Source organism: Haliotis rubra, unplaced genomic scaffold, assembly GCF_003918875.1.
Source record: "Haliotis rubra isolate DU_JTF1 unplaced genomic scaffold, ASM391887v1 Scf1, whole genome shotgun sequence".
Taxonomy (NCBI): Eukaryota; Metazoa; Mollusca; class Gastropoda; order Lepetellida; family Haliotidae; genus Haliotis; species Haliotis rubra.
In genome coordinates, this window is record NW_025764891.1 from 7001129 (window position 1) to 7019183 (window position 18055).

General features: G+C 37.2%; 1 protein-coding gene across 9 annotated transcripts in view; it reads right to left on the minus strand.

Annotated features, from left to right (window-relative positions):
- Positions 1 to 3315: 3315 nt before the first annotated feature.
- The window catches only part of LOC124276604 (protocadherin-11 X-linked-like), a 116892-nt gene continuing 102152 nt past the window's right edge, over positions 3316 to 18055 (minus strand). For 7 of the 9 annotated variants that reach the window (XM_046712345.1, XM_046712288.1, XM_046712474.1 and 4 more), the window contains 4 exons: positions 14221 to 17169; positions 10013 to 10180; positions 9458 to 9581; positions 3316 to 4694 (listed from right to left, as the gene is read on the minus strand). In XM_046712345.1, the coding sequence (XP_046568301.1) occupies positions 4147 to 4694; positions 9458 to 9581; positions 10013 to 10180; positions 14221 to 16947 (3567 nt within the window). In that variant the 5' untranslated portion in view covers positions 16948 to 17169 and the 3' untranslated portion in view covers positions 3316 to 4146. Of the gene's footprint in view, positions 4695 to 8154; positions 8221 to 9457; positions 9582 to 10012; positions 10181 to 14220; positions 17170 to 18055 lie in introns of all 9 variants that reach the window. The other 2 variants (XM_046712801.1, XM_046712732.1) reach the window with 2 other exon arrangements.

The following is an 18055-nucleotide window of genomic DNA, read 5'->3' on the forward strand; positions in this document are numbered from 1 at the left end:
TGTGTGTGTGTGTGCATGTGCATGTGATCATACCGCAAATCTAGCTTGAATTTTTGTCCTTTGTTCACTTCCTGTGACAGAAATATGCGTTATCCTTAAGAACTGGCCTAGTGATACATGTATTAAGAAAGAATTTCAACATGTTTCTATTCTTTTAAAAACAATTTAAGAAAATAGATGTTCATATAATTCTTTTGATTGGCATATTCTATTCATTTCTATCAATGATAATTGATAGGGAAATGACAAAATGGTCAATTTCATGAATATCACAATGTTCTTATTCCTACACAATCCCAGTGCCCTGGTTTAGATCATAAACACATGACACAGTTTGCAACATAATATATTTTGTATGTGATACTTAGATCTGGTAACATTCATGAAACTCCTTCATAGTTTTGTACAAATACACAGGTCTAAGTTCAGTATTTGTAACAGACACTCTGGAATAATAAAACTGTACATATAATGTTGAACAAGATGGCCAATGTAACAGTGTAAGTCCCTGTATAACTGCCCTCCTTGCCCAGAGAGATTAACTTGTCTGTCTAGTATTTGAGAGAGGAAAGAAAATAATTCCCAGCAGAAATTTAGGAAACATAATTGAAGTGAATAGGTGTTAAGAGAATGGTACAAATGGATTGCCGACCAAAATACTCTCATCTGTCTACAAGGTGGATTGCTACAAAGGTGTCCTGTCAAAACCTTCCAGTTCCTCTTGTCAATTTCAGCATACCAGTGGGAATGACATTTTAATTTTCAATAATAGTTTTTGCACATCAAACTTCCCTTTTCAGGATGAGAACGGAAAATGCTATAGACTCCTAAGGGTCACATCAGAAGTCAGCCCCCATCCTCATTCAAAATGACGTCCATAGGATCTAGGACTTCGGATTTCTATGTTTAGCAGCAACTTGCATTGGTCAATAATGCCAAAATATCAAGGTGGCAAATGAGTTCCTTCCAAAAAAGATGTCAATTCACAAGGGCACTATTTGCTAAAGCAGGATTCTTTAAGCTTGAAGTGATGGATTGGATTGGACTTCACAGTTAATAATTCACGCTCCTCAACTAGAAAACCTTGACAAGTGTCGGCATACAATACGAACATATCCACTTCTAACATAATTACGATACAAATGATTTTCTGAATGAACATGAGAGGTTGTTCCCTGAATAGTGATCAACAATCTACAGATTTTTGCTGTGTGACAAATTGAAGATGATACAAATCAACTGAACAGGAATTGCTTTTTAAATAAAGTTAAACTGTTAGATTGATCCAGAACTCTCAAAACCTGATAGCAAATGTTATGCTCCTGATTCCTTAACTGACTGACTGAGTTTAGTTTTACGCCGCTTTTAGCAATATTCAAGCAATATCACGGCTGGGGACACCAGAAATGGGCTTAACACATTGTACCCATGTGGGGAATCGAACCCGGATCTTCGGCGTGACGAGCCAACGCTTTAACCACTAGGCTACCCCACCGCCCCATTCCTTAACTAAAACTTGAATGTTGACATGTGGATAAGTGTTTGCTGGTATCAAGTAGTGTCATCTAAGCTATGCTGCAGTTCTTCTAACAGTCAATGTCAATTTGATGAACTTTGAGTGTTTGCATGTCAATTTGTAGAGCTTATTGCATTTAATTGTTTCATGTTTATCAAAGACTTGCACAAGTCTCTAAGGTAAATAAGTGAGTGAGTTTAGTTTTACGCCGCACTCAGCAGCCTGTAAATAATCGAGTCTGGACCAGACAATCCAGTGATCAACAGCATGAGCATCGATCGGTGCAATTGGGAACCGATGACGTGTGTCAACCATGCCAGTGAGTCTGACCACCCGATCCCATTAGTCACATCTTACTGAAGCTCAATATTCTATATTGGAGATAGGCTATGGTTATCGCTGCACTTAACAATATTTCAGGTTTAAGACAATGGTTTGTAAATAACCAAAATGGGACCAGACAAACCCAACCAGTGATAGACATCATGAGCATCGATCTACACAATTAGGAGACATGCATCAACTACGTCAGCAAGCCTGACGAATGATCCTCCCAATTGCTTGTGTTGGGTTGAAATCAATTCTAGACCTGATCCAACTAAATTTGAAGTGTATTTCCATCTGATCATTGTGTAACGAAATGAAATGTGTGACAGAAAAATGGACTGACTGACTGAGTTTAGTTTTACGCCTCTTTTAGCAATATTCCAGCAATATCACGGGGGGGGACACCAGAAATGGGCTTAACACATTGTGCCCATGTGGGGAATCGAACCCGGGTCTTGGGCGTGACGCAGAAAAATGGAAAAGTGTGAAGGAAAAATATAAGCAGTTTAGATATTATGAACAAACATTAAATACTTGTAACCCCAGTAGTGTCAGATTCTGATGAAAGCAAGACTCAGGATACCAAGTACAATAGCTATCCTTGGATGTGTTCTAAAAAGTCACTTAACATAATTAAAAAAATCCCAAACCATTTAATATGCTGTTAGCTGACTGGTACCTTTAGTCATCTTATTAGGATAGTATTACCATGAGATCACTGGGAGCATCAAATATCATAGGATACTCTGGGGTTTTATAATTTGTTTTGATAAAACTAGAAAAACAAATCATAAAAATGACTGTCATTGATCAATTAGTGTGGTAATAAAAATGGTTCCATAATAATATAGACTAATGTGTGTGCAAAGTCTGAACAAATATTCAACGGTTTAAGCTTTTGCTCTTCAAACAAACCCTACACTCATTTGAACCTAATATTGAATTATCACAGAATGTCCTAAATTCATGAACAGCAAAGGCACCAGTTAATGGCTAGACATAGAAGCAAAACCTGATTTATTGAATCATCTTTGAGCTACGCTCCAGAAAAAGATGGATTGAAGATGGTCAATCTGTAGCCTGATTATATACTACACACATGTATGCAAACCAAATCAGTCACTGCAACCTGTGCTTGTCATAAGTGGTGACTATAATGACTGGGTGCTCAGACTTGGTGACGGTTTATGTTATCATATCTCAGTAACAAAGACAATGCTCATGATGTGAATCACCTGGTTGTCTAGTCCTGACTCCATTTTATTACAGGTTGCCGTCTTATAGCTGGAATATTGCCAAGTGTGAAACAACAAACGCTAAAATCCATGTATGTTCTGCATCCATAAGATCAGTTAACCATCACAGCTTTGGTGGGTCATTACATTCCAAAATACAAATAATGTTCCAAGTTTCTTGATGGGATTACATATATTTGATGATTCGTTCCTTCAAATAAAAAAATGACACAATAGTATATTTCATATTTTTAATGGGTGGAAATTCTGTACAGTTTGTACAATATACATTTTCTATGTACACATCTACTACTCGGGCATCATAAAATAGCACTCTGGATTAAAATGATCCAAATTGTTGGCAATTTGAATGATATCACGTCTTGTTCCATATGTTAAGTACACCAACTTCTTTGAAGAAGCCAACTATTGCATCATTATATTCCTCTTCAAATACATCTTTCAATACAAAAATAGCATTACCTCAAACTAATATGCCTTGACAACAAAGAATAAATATATACTTGGTAATTTGTCTTTATGGTTAAAATTTCACTTCCAATTTCTGATGAAATTTACTCACAATGCTTCAAATTTACTTCACAAACCAAAATATAAAAAAACCAAAACAAAAGAAAGGCATTTGCAAGAGTGTAATATTCACTTTGCAAAAGTTGTAAAAAGAAAATAAAATCGACTAAGAGGTTAAAATGTTGTCATGACACTGAACGATGGTATAAATGGTTTAATCAACACAAACAGCAGCAGCGATTTGTACAGACAATCTCATATCTATAAACAATAAGTTCAATACATTCAACAAATAATTTTACTATTTACAATTTCACACTCCATTCATACCCATTTATACAAATAGCACCAATTATGCATGGATAATGTATGTTGAACTCTGTGCAGGGCGCGTGAAGGCTGTCAATGCCTCTACACAGGTCAACTGCTGGGGATCATGTAATACTGGACTGGCTATCAAATGTAAAACCCTTGCGAAAATTCCAGTCCTGGTGTCTCGGAAAATCACATTCACGGAACAATCAAGGACTATTCTGGCTACACAATGATGTCTTTGAAGAATAAATTGTCTATTTCATTGCACAATTCTTCAGCATTAATCGTGTAACTACCTGACGTGGTTGTCCTTTCATCGTCTTCGTGCATTGTCACTGCACTGTCGCACAACACGTCATCCATATCACCAATAGAGTACCTCATTCCTGGTGTACTCTCGGTAATATCAATAAACGTTCCCTGATTGGGCGTATGTCCAGTAAATCGAACACGATTCATAGCCCTTAGATGATAGGGTGTCTGGGAAGCATTTCTTTCACTCCTAGCAAATGTTTGCATTGGTATATTGTCTCCATGTAACTTCTTTTTACGTTTTGCGTCCACAGTGGTATTTGCTGTCACACTATCGTCACTAAAGCTGATGTTACGGGGGTAGTGGTTGCCTTGAATTTCTCCAAGACGTGGACTCATGGCTGACCTCAGACTAAGTTGTGAATTTGTGCTTCGTGTTGTGTCATGACTAGTATCACGTGACAGGATGTAGGTACCTCTGCCAGGCTGGTATCGCGGGCTGTAAGATTTCACATCGTCTGAAAACAAGAATACAACATTACTCTAAATATCACATTGCTAGTTGTTAAATAGTCGTAACGACCTACAATACAACACAAGTGTGGAATATAGTGAGAACTGACAACTCATTCATAGGATACATTGTTACATGCTAAATACCAAGATTGCAGCTACTTGTGCCTGCATCTACTTGAAATATTAATGTCAAAGTTGGTAGTACTGCAACATTTATACACACAAATGAGCATGGCAGTAAAAATATTAACCAGTATAATCAATTATTAATCAATTTAATACTGCCCAAAACTCATGAATTTTTTACTCCAGTTCTTGTCACATCGCTACACCAATAAAGTTCCTCATATGATTTGAATTGCTTTTATGTCTTACTCAATATCGGACAGAAATCTCTTAAACGTCATTTCAAGTACCCGTCACATAACTCAACAATCTGACCCACAACTTAACCCTCTTGATGACAAAGCAAATGTAGGTGAGGGTAATAACAAATGTCAACATTTCACTTAGCACTGAGACAGTTAATTGCACTCTGAATCGAGACAAGGTTATAATACTTAACATGACAGCTTCAACAGGACCTAATGTAGCGATGTAACTGCTTCCTTGCAGATTATGGGACTTTTATGTTACAGCTTTACATTGAAAGTGCTAGAGTCACAGCCATGTCACTGAACAAGTGCTATCATTTATCAGCCAATTCTTGACAAGACATCCTTGAAATCAAATTAATGGTTTTTAAGCCTTTCACCCCAGATGGAAAATGGATTAATAAGACATCTTAATGTGAAATATGACATCACACACATTTGCAATGTACTAGTTTTTTAAAGATGAAATTTGTGTGATGAATGTACAAATATACACAGATGGAAGCATGCAGAATAACAAATGCTGTACAAACAATGCTGAAAAATACAATGAAATATTGAATCTTGTTTTAACTCTGAACAAAGGAACCAAAAGAAGAATCAATGTCATAAATAAGTAATAGTAAATTTGTGATGGTCATGATAAATCTCTCATTTACGGAAAAATTCAATATTGAATTTCCGTGCATTTCCAGCGAGACAAAAGTAAAAGGAATGGGAGCGAATAAAACCATGTTGTATTTCTTTGGCATACAGTCTTTGGGAAAGAAGACAGATGGAAAGAAGAAAGAAATTTAAAGATTTTTTTTCAGAGTGAATGCCAATGCAAAATCTCAGAAGCAGCATTACAAGAAAATCAAAATGATCCCAATCCATATCAGCTGACCATGCATATTCGTTCTAAAACCACAACCATATTCATTACATTCCACCTAAGATCAACACATATCCAACGTTTGCTCAGTGTTTAAATACCATATTTTCTTGCCACCAATAACAAAGGTTCTTTGCAAGACTAAAGCTATATTTTCATCTGGTTTGACAGCGAGTGGCCATCTCTACCCATATACTCTCGTCCACCAAGGTTTGCTACAAAGCAACAGAGACCAAGGATTAAGAATTAAAGCCTACAGTGTTTATGAGAAACACACATGCAAGGCCGGGATTAGATGCACCAGCCCTGATGTATGGTACTTGACTCTAGTTTTAAATCCACACGTATCACTTGACTATCTTTAGCTTGGTTAAAAGGATCAAAATACTGCCATTTTCTGGAGGAAAATTGTAATGGATTATGTGGTATTATTGCTCTTTACCACACTGAAAGAATGAGCTGGACTTAACATGATCAGTAATATCATATCAGTCTGTAGATATAGTGAGGAAGGTTTAATGCTGGTTTATGAGTGAGTGAGTGAGTTTAGTTTTACGCCGGTTTTAGCAATATTCCAGCAATATCCCGGCAGGGGACACCAGAAATGGGCTTCACACATTGTACCCATGTGGGGAATTGAACCTGGGTCTTCGGCGTGACGAGTGAACGCTTTAACCATTAGGCTACCCCACTGCCCGCTGGTTTATGAAACAATCTATCCCACATTAATGCTTTTCACATTTGGTGTCAGTCTGAGTGATTGAGGATTCCAAATGCTACTTCACTAGTTGATAGGAAGCTGTTGGACCAGATAAACCAGTGATTACTACAGGGTAAACACAGATCCACTGAGGTACAACAGCTGTTATGTACAGCATTAGTAATAGCACTTATCCAATTATAAATTCACACTTGTTAAGAAATGGGAAATTTGAATTAATACAAACAGCAAATGCTTCATATCATCAGAAAGACTAATGAGGTTCCACACCTATGAAGAGTAAGTGAGTGAGTATGGTTTTATGCCACTTTTAGCAATATTACTGCGGGGGACACCAGAAATGGGCTTCACACATTGCACCCATGTGGAGAATCGAACCCAGGTCTTTGGCGTGACAATCAAACGCTTTAACCACCAGGCTACCCCACAGCCCCTACACCAATAAAGAAGTATGGTTTCCAGGTACTTGTTATCATAATCATTGTTAATTCCAAATTGTAGTCAACTTTGAGGTTAAGCATGTGGTTTGGGATTTCTTTCTGAACTCCCCAGCAATGGGTTTGCAGGTGTAGCAGTCATGAGTATAGGTACAATCTTGCAAACTGCTTGCTTTCATCCTTATATATTTTAGAACAACAACATTAAAATGTGCTTTTATATTCAATTACTGCTGTAAGCTGTATTAATGGATGCATAAGTTAATTGAAAGACGAGTTAGTTTTAAAAGATATTCACACGTAATGATATAAACCTTTCGATAACCACACTTATTAATAGAAAACACACAACTTTTAAGGTTATATCTGCAATTGTACCATTGCAGAATATTTAAAACATGATACACAAACTGTATGTATTGACATTTGGTTAGTTTTACGATACACTCACAGCAAACAGTTTGATCTATACCTCGTAACAGCCCATTTTCTATATGTCAGCACTACAAGACAAAAGGACAAAATATTATCTAAATTTGATTAACCTTTCAATCACAGGGCTTTCGTAATTGAACATGTATCACCATTCAACAAAGCCGCTTGTGGATTAAGGAAATTTAACTATTATTCATCATAGAGTCTCTGTATTACAAACTATCCAAGTAATTTCCTCTGTGAATGAAAATTAGAATGAATTAAAACTACAAATGAAATTTGGTCCCACATGCAACTTATTAATCAAAGTTGCATTCGTCAATCAACGCAAACCCTGGGACTATAATCCACCATAATGAAAATTACATCCAGTATTGAAGGGACGGTGATGACCTAATGTCACCGAGTTGCTGGGAAACCGCTGAAATGGAACCGACACCGAGCGGATAAAGGGGCAGTCACACAACAAGTAATGCAAAGGACAACGATCAGGCAAGGAGGTTGTTGAAGCAGCTAAAAGGGCTACAACAAAAAGGACAAACATCTGCAACGTCTACCACAGGAGCCAAGCAAAAGGTCAAGGTTACGATGAAAGATGTGATGAAATTTGTGATGACTTACAACTAAGCAGGTTATCGTGACCAGGGTTCCATCTTAGCTATACATAGCTAGCATGACGGACTATTGCTGAAAGAGGCAGACATGATTCGTATGTAGATGATTGCAGTTTGAAATATCTATCTACAAAAGCAGATGTTATTTAGGCAAAATACTTGTACCTTGTTAATAAAGCAATTTTTGAAATGTTAAAATAAATGAAGACAAGATTGGAAGAAATTTGCCTTCTTAGGAATTTTTGAATGCTAAGGTACTAAAAATAATTGTGAGTTCTACAATCTAAGAGTGCTTATTTGATGTGATGGGTTTTTGTATTGCTATGCATTTCTACGGTTAGGTCATGCTTGTGCTCTACATGTAACGCATACACATCTACAAACATGACAACCTTATCGATTATACGATTGTTCCATCAAGATAATGCTATGAATGGTGATTAACCAGCAGGAAACAGTAATTAATACTCGAGGCAGTATCTACCTGCTAACGAGATAAATCTACGCCAGACCATTTCAGAATACCCATAATGGGTAGGGCTCTTTGTTCATCAGCCTTAATCATTTTTGAGTAGCATCCTTGAGTTGGTTAAATTAATTTCTGAAATATTAATCCTAGCTAAATGAAGTATTGATGACAACTACCAATTTAATTATGTCCATGTGCGAGCGAGCCCTGTCCAGAATCTTGCTTGAGTGGTCAGAAGCTACTTTTCATAGCTGACTGACCTTACAGTGCCAAATGTCAATCATCCTCGGACTTTGATGATTATTTGTTAATTACAGCTCCATGGATCGGTCAGTCTAGTTTTAATCTCAGGAACTATTCCCCTGCAGATGTTCCAATCCAGATGAATTTATTGGATGCATTATTGGAATTATTGGATTGACTTCATTGTCCTATACTAGTCATCTTATATACAGTATATGCTCTTCAGCTCTTTGCAACAAGATCACGTAAGGATTTATTATGTTTCTTTTCCAGCTGAATTTGTTATCTGTATGCATGCAATGATATACAAGACTAACTCAGACAAAACACTCACTCTAAAGCTCATGCTATGTCACAAGAGATGAATAAACAACCCAAGTGCAAATTTTATCATAGGAAAACTGAATTAACTCTAATTCCATGCATGTTAATAAAATCTTATTTTCACAACCAAAATACATCATAATGAAATTAGTAAAATATCTCAAACACATTCCTCAGGAGGAAATCAACATTCATTAGAAACTAAAATGTTAGCTTTGTATGATTATGGGAAACTAAAACTGTTAGCTTTGCTTCAAACATTATGTAGACTTACCAGAGTCACTATGAGGTACAGTTGATCCACGATTACTCTGGGAGTCTTCCTCACTACATCCCCTCCCACTATCTGTTTCAGCCCCCTGAGACAACTCGCTTGTTACATCATCAGCCTTTTTAACCTATAACACCAAATACAAGATGCTTTAAAACCATTTCAAATACAAATATCAAACTTTAAACATAAAATCAAATTATTAATTCTTTCAAATTAGGAACAGATGAAAAATATTTGTTCATCAAAAAGGAAATATTCCAAATTTAACCTGTAAAAATGGATGAATTACAGTTGCCTTCATTAGTGTTTCTATGTAAGCAAAAAGAGATTTAATTTTGTTAGTGATTAGAAAAGAAAGAATGACCATCCTCCACATGCCAACTATGTCAATTAGACCCTAAATCTTTTTTAGTTCGATCTAAAAAACTGACAGGAGTTCCAGGACATAGATCAGTCATTTTGTTTTTCTTAGCAGGGAACAACTTTGAAAATGTGCAACTAATTTCTAGCTTGCTTCAATTTTTATTTTTGAATTAAGATATATTTTTTCCGAACCTCAGTTTCAGACAGCCAATGAGCAGTATCACAGTCATGCTCTTGTATTCTTTCCGATGCTAATCTATGTATTTCCCTCTTCTTTTCAGCATAATGTGCCATCTTCAAGTTTGTGTGCTCAGGAGTATGTGTGTTGTTAGTTAGCACAGAGCTACAGGCTTGCGGATTCTGAAAGATCAATTATTAAAGGAAATTGTAAATTTTTTACACGACAGGAGAAAAGGGATCTTTGAAAAGTTCATTGTGAGTACTGTCGGGTTCTGAGCAGGCAAGTCAGACTGCTATTATGGTAATGAAATATAGACAGTGTTTCGATTGGGGCTCAATAAGGCCGGCTCCATTTTCTTTTTGTCAGCATTCGCTGGCTGGTAGACACATCGAGTTTTAATAAGACCTAGAAAAGCATTATGGTGTCCTCTGATGGTTAGGGAACTGGCTCACATTACCGAATCCAATTTTGTTGTGTAACTCTAGTTGACTTGATAGATATTTAGAAGTTGCTGCTCAACGGCAATCTATACTCATTAATGTCAAACTACAAGTTATATCAATCTAATTTAAGTTTCATTAATAGCAATCACTTTATACCCAGTGACACATTTAAACAATTATACAGTGAAATGGGAGACCTGTAATTTGTTCTATTTCGAGTCAATATTAAACCAATGAAAGCATGTTCAAAACCTCTTGATATACTGAAGGAAACAAATTCAGCAGCACATGTCAGTTTTACAAGATAATGTTTTCTAGCATTGTAGAAAAGAAAATAAGACTGTGTAAAGGTAGTTTGCATTCACTGCTCAGTTGAACAGTATCTGGAATGTCTTCGTACATTTCAAACTCATAGTTCCCACTAGTTGTTACCATTTTATGTTCTATCAATATATAAGCAAGAAATATTCTGGATGAGTGAGTGAGTATGGTTTTATACTGCTTTAAGCACTAATCCAGCAATATCATGGCGGGGACACCAGAAATGGGCTTCACACATTGTACCCATGTGGCAAATCAAATCCGGGCCTTCGGCTTTACCCACTGAGCTACCCCACTGCCCCCCAAATATTCTAGACTGACTGAGTTTGGTTTTACACCGCTTTAAGCAATATTCCAGCAACATCACGGCTGGGGACAGCAGAAATGGGCTTCACACATTGTACCCATGTGGGGATTCGAACCCGGGTCTTCGGCGTGACGAGCCAACGCTTCAACCACTAGGCTACCCCACTGCCCCAAAATATTCTAGAGCCCTCACAACATACAACACAGCTAAAGAACACTACATAACTTTCATAAGGAGAAAGGTTTTCATAAAATTGGTAGATTTCAAAATACTAAGAAATACTTGAAAAAAATGTATCTACACTCATGATACTTGTAAAAGTCATTTACACCGTGAAATAGATGGGAAAGATTAAATTTCTGCTCAAGTTCACATGTTCAGAAAGTGTTTCCAGTAATGTCATGAACACCTCAAAATAGGCGACATACTAGAAGGTGAAATGAAGCATATACATAAGATGTGAAACTAGGTATTTCTACCCATCAAAAGTTGAGAATCCAAGACCTATTATTGATGTATGATTGATGTGCTTTCATAGAGGCAAGGACTGAAACGTTTTGTCAAGAAATTAATCTCATAATATAACCATTTGACCTCTCCTATCGACACTGATGCATGCATATTAACATTGGCATGATCAAATATTGATATTAATGATAAAGATTAGACGCACTGACATTTCACAGAGCGATTAGCAATTTTTTTATTTGCTACGCATCAGTTTTCAAATTTTTCCAATTTCAATCGAATTTCATTTCAGTTTCAACTTATAAAAACATGTAACCTAATATAAGTATTTCTCTTAGTCAATATGAAATTTCTGTGCAAATTGATTTGATAGTTCTGAGTTTTGTCAGTACAATTAATTTTTTATCAAGGAAGTACAAAATCAATAGAAATTCTTCAGCAAGGTATCTGAACCTGTAACAGTTCAAAATCTAAAAGCAATCTACACAGGAAACATGAAAAGATTACCAGCTAGTGAAATTCTTTCACACTTTTTGGATTATCCCCAATGGACAATGGACTTTGTGTAGATTTCCTTCAAACCTTTCCCCCCAGTTATGGATGAATGTTACACCTTTATTTTGTTTAAATACGATTTACTCCAAAATCCACCCCCAATGAACCACACTAAAGCTTGTTTGTCTGCAAGGAGGTACAAATGTTTGCCAACGTTTTGCCTTCAAACCGCTGCCTGTAGTCTGTCACATATGCTTGTGTGCTTCATGGTCAGCGGTCAATATTTACAAAATGTTAGCTTCCAGCCATCTTTAAACTCAAAATTTAGGGCAATTATATCATGACAGAGGCTAAGGGGTTTCAACATCTTTCCAAACATAGTGTCCCCCCGAAGGAAATACCACGTTTAAGTCGGCACACTAGAGGACATTTGCTGAATTTCAGTCAGGTTGATTTTACGCGGGAATTGCTTTGATGCCACTATTACTAGGTTTTTCGCAGTTAACTAAATTTGTGTAGAATTTGGATTGTGATTTGTCCTCAACAAGAAATACAAATATAACACAGAGGCAAGAGGGATGTTGTTGACAGCCAAAAATATTGAACAAATATCATGGAAATCTCGATTGATGAAATAAAATATGAAATAGAATATGATGCAACATAGTTTCATATTCAAATCTAATATAATGCTGAATTAGTTAATTGAATATTTTCGCAATGGATTACAGTTTGATTAGAAGATTTCTTTTAATGTTTATGTTTATCTTAATGTTGGTTATATGGCATGGCTTACCATGGAATAAGGGATTAATGTAACAAAAATGTCATAAGACTAAAAGCCATTTGTCAACAACTCCTGCATTAACGTCATCCAATCTATTATATATATGAAACCATTACAATATGGAACATATTAGTGTATACAGGTGGAACCACAGCAACATGTTTATTTTCATTTTCTTTATCAACAGAATGGAAATTAATAGTTACTATGTCAATATTTTTCATAAGAATCGGTACATAATCTTTATCCCTTGGTAGGATGGACTATCAACAAAAGCAAGGCATACCAAAGGAGTGTGGTCTCAAGAGAGATTGCTTAAGTTCACAGCTGAACAAAAGTAAATTATTTGTCACCAGGATCTATGATACTTTGTATCAACACTTGATTGGACCATATGTAAACATTCCTAAGCCTCCATGTAACCCACACACTGGGGATTAATCCAGTATGAAGTTAAATGGCTTTCAAATTTGGCGTCATCTTTTTCCTTCCATGGTAAGCTAGCAATCCCTATTGGCCCTTCAGGGCATATCACTTGTCACAGAGATGAAGAGAAATGGTATCTGATTCTGGAAAGGTGGGCCTCAAATTAGTCCTGCTTGATAAAATTCAGATGAAATGGACCAAAATTGAGTAGTTATCACAATTTAAATTATTTTGTTGCCTGGTGTCAGGTAATTTGTCTTTGTGAACAACTGGAGCTTGCTCATCACAACGTGTCATCTTACAAGGGTGCAATTTAGCCAAATGGGAAGGATGACCCAATGGTATTATTCAACACTGATATATACTCCAGGCTATGAGAGAACTGGCAAATAACTACCAATTGATTGAGCAACTTTGAAAGAAATGGAAAAGCCTGATTAAGCACAATTAAAGGAAGCAATATGCGAAGTGGTACGGGATGAGATGGGAGAAAATAGGAGTAAAGAGTAAAGATGCCTGGAGACTAATGCTACTGCTGATCCCTTTCTTGACTGGCTATTAGCACTGTCCAAATCTGTTAAATCATCTGATGATTTAGAAACTCGCCCTAACTGTTAATGCATTATAAATTGGTGTTTAAGTTCTGCCCTGTCATCAGACAGGAGTGATAAGGCGACAGTGGAACATAAAGAAAGATCCATTCCGACAACCATTGTTAATATGTTTAAGTGAGCTTTTATGCAACATTTAGCAATATTCCAGCAATAATCACAGCAGGGACACCAGCAATGCACTTTGAATACTGTACATAGAGAATAGAACTCTGGTCTAAGGTGTGAGAAGAAAACACTTTACCCACTAGGCTACTCCACCACCACAGTCTGACAAACCGACATTATAAAGCAGGCTACATATCATTCACAAACCATGGTTAAGGACTACTTGTTAGTAAGATGATAAATGTATACTTACAGCCAAGGTTTTCTGGTCTATCGAGGAATATGAAGTCATATTTTTGAATGTTGCGAAAGATGCTCCTGTGACAGCTGTGGTATCCATTGCATGGGAGTCGTCGACAGTAAAACTAAGTTCTCGTTTAATTTTCCTTTTCAATTTATCTATTTCATTTTCATATGGTTTATTTGGTGAAACTCCTGTATCCACTGTTTCAACATTGTCCACAGTGTAAGCAGCTTGGGTCTGCATCTTCTCCTTCAATGTCTGTCGACGTTCTTTGTCGATTTTCTTGATTATGCAAATTGTTATGATGACGGCCACACACAACACGGATGTAACACACACTAATGTTATTACAATGGCAATATACTGGTGGGCATCGTTATCATTAATAAACTGAACAGTGCCGTTTGATGAAGTTAGGATGATATTGAGATTCGCATACGATGTCAACTGAGGTTCACCTGAATCATGTGCAGCTACAACAAGTTTGTATGTACCAGCATCTGATGAATGCATTTCTTTTGCTATATACATCTCCCCAGAATGTAGATTTAAGAAAAAGAGTTCCTTGTCATTGCCCTGTTCAATTGTATAAGTCAGTTTTGCATTGTCTTCAGTGTCATTGTCGAATGCTCTGACAACAAGAATAATGCTTCCGACAGCTCGGTGATACGGTACATACACAGTGTTGTTGATGTCACTTGGAAACACGACAATCGGAGTATTATCATTCCAGTCCTTAATGAATACTGTCACATTAGCTTTGTCTTTAAACTGTGAATTATTTGGGTCACGTACGATAACACCAAAGTCAAATCTGAGATGATCCTCTCTGTCAAGTCTCTTTTTGTTTCTAATTATTCCAGTCTCGGCATCGATGGTGAAATATTGTGAAACATTTGAGCTCTTAGAAAATGAAAAGGAGAAATTTTGGTCGACATCACGATCTGTGGCATTCAATTTGCCTATGACAGAATTAGCATGCTGGCTCTCGGACACATAAAAACGGAAATAGGGCACTGTGAATCGTGGAGGTTTGTCATTGTCATCATCAATGAACACACTGAGAACTGCTGTAGATGACAAGCGACTGTCCTTAGCATCTTCAGCCTTCACAGTTATTGTAAATGATGGCATTGATTCGCGATCATAGATCTTTGATGCACGAACCTCTCCTGATCTTGAATCTAGGTTTACTAAGTCCCTTGGATCACTCACGATAGAATAACGAACTTCATTGTTGCCTGGGCCATCTGGGTCAGTTGCAGTCAAAATGGTGACAATATCACTGTATCGGTTATTTTCCCTTATATGAGCATTTATTCTGTCACTTATGAAAGAAGGTGCATTGTCATTAACGTCCTTCACCTTCACAGTGAATGACGATGAATTTCTACGAGGTACAACACCACCATCTTCGCATGTGATGTTTACAGTATGTGTTGGGGATTCTTCATAGTCCAGTGACCTGTTCAGCAGAATTTTGTAGTAGTCAAAATCTGAAAACTTTTGAAGGACAAAATGATCGTCATGGATTTTGCACGATACTTTGCCATTATTACCACTATCAGCATCAAAGACAGATACGTGGGCTATGAAGGTACCGCGTTCTGTGTCTTCAGAGATATCCTTGCTGCTTGGGGGCATATTGATAATAATTTGTGGGGCATTGTCATCAACATCTGCGATGTGAACAGTGACTGTAGCCTGTGAAGATCGCGATGGGTTTCCAAGATCACTGACTTCAACTCTAAAACGATATTCTTTTTCTTCTTCATAATCTAACTTTCTCTTCGGGGAGAGTTCACCACTGTCTTTATCAATCTTAAATACATTTTTAACACTTTCGCTAGTGCGGTCGCTGAATTTGTAAGCTAGTTGGCCATTTTCATCAGCATCGGGGTCAGTTGCGGTCAGAATTAGAATGACTGTATGCACTGGTGTATCCTCGGGAACACTGACGTTGAACTCTTGTTTCACAAATAGTGGTCGATTGTCATTAACATCACTAACCACAACATTGATAGTCACAGATCCTGACCTTTGTGGATAACCACCATCTTTGGCAACTACTGCCATGCTGAAAGAACTTCGAGTTTCACGATCCAGAGACTGTTTAACTACAAGTCCTAAGTCTGCTGGGCCATACGAGTTTTCAATTACTTTGAGTCCAAACATGCCATCACTTGGGATGAGTTCATAAGACTCAACGGAATTGTTATCACCAGTGTCCAGGTCCACTGCTCCACTGGTAAGCAACTCTTGATTCACAGCCACAGACTCTGGCACAGTCAGCGTCACCACATTCTTGGGGAAAGTTGGGGCATTATCGTTGATATCGAGTAAATCGATATTGACACGAATAATTGTCTTCAAATCGGGAGTTTCTGAGTTGCCTTTGACCATGTAAACTTCCACATCGATGCTGAGTGTGCACAACTTCTTGCCTCGGCATTCATCTTCTCGGTCCAAACGTTCAGTTGTTCTTATGGTACTGGATGATGCATCAATATCAAACTTTTTAGCAACCTTGCTAGCTTGAGTAAATAAAGAATATCTCAAGAGTAAGAAATCTGAAGGACTGTAGGCAGTATAGAGCTTACTATCCCTTGCAATATTTCCAACAAATGTACCTGGATTTTGCTCCTCTTGAAGGGGATAGTTCAATGTCAGCTCCTCACAAAACACAACTTGCATCAAAGTCACATGGACCAAAACATAACACCACAGAAAACCCATCTTAAAAAGTCAAAGTGGTTAGTAATCCAGAGCAATATGACCTTTTAGATTCCACTCAGTAATTATGTCTATCCACAGGCTTAATATCTCTTTTCAACTCCACATTTTCTTCTTGGCAAACTGCTGGAAGTGTCGTCTGCTGCAACCAGTGTCCTGCTACAAGTGTCGTCTGCTTGTGTCTTTAGCTGTCCAACACTAGGGGGAGGCTACATGTGGGCTGGTCTGCAAACATAAAGATACAATTGTCAACAACAGGTCTCATGGCTGACTATCCTGACATGGAGACACATCTTCACGTCTGCCATACAGCCAACTCGTTGCTAATGAAGCTAGCAGGTTCATCGATTCCTAAAATGCTCACCTGCAAAAAAGACATATCTATAAAACACACTTGGGTATCCCTTTCACTTGTAACTGGAAACCTGGCAAGAAATAATGGCTATTAAAAATTAACAAACCTGCCCTGACAGCAAGTTTTTAACAGTCTTTCTTTCATATATGATACACTGAACTGCCAGTTCAGTGCAGGGATTACTCAATTTACGTTAAAAATATATTAATCTCATTTGTATAGGTGACAGAAGGTACAAAAGACTTAAACACAGAACCACCATACAATACTCATTGTAAATTTGACCCACATAAAGATGTTTTCATACAAGAACAGCTTTTTTATCATTTTATATTAATAAATATATCATATTTATAGGGACATTGTTTTCACAGATTGACAGCATTCATAACTGAAATTTTTTACCTTGTAACTTCACATTTGTATAAATATTATGTATGGACATTTATGTGTTAGATACAACATTTATTAGCTACTTACTGAATTACATTACTGCTAGAGTCTAAGTCCAGTGCCTTGTATGAACTAACTTAACACAAGGAAGGTCATGTACTAAGTTATCTCCCTATGGCTGCTCCCTCTGACCAATGGTAGCACAGGCCGTCAATTTAACACACCTCTGGTCAGCGAGAATGGCACAAGCCTCCATTGATATGGTAATAGGCTGGTCAGTGAGGATTGGACAATAGCCCATTCAAACTGCTGGTCACTGATAATCTCATTGTCAATCTCACAAACACATTAGCCATCAAAAGG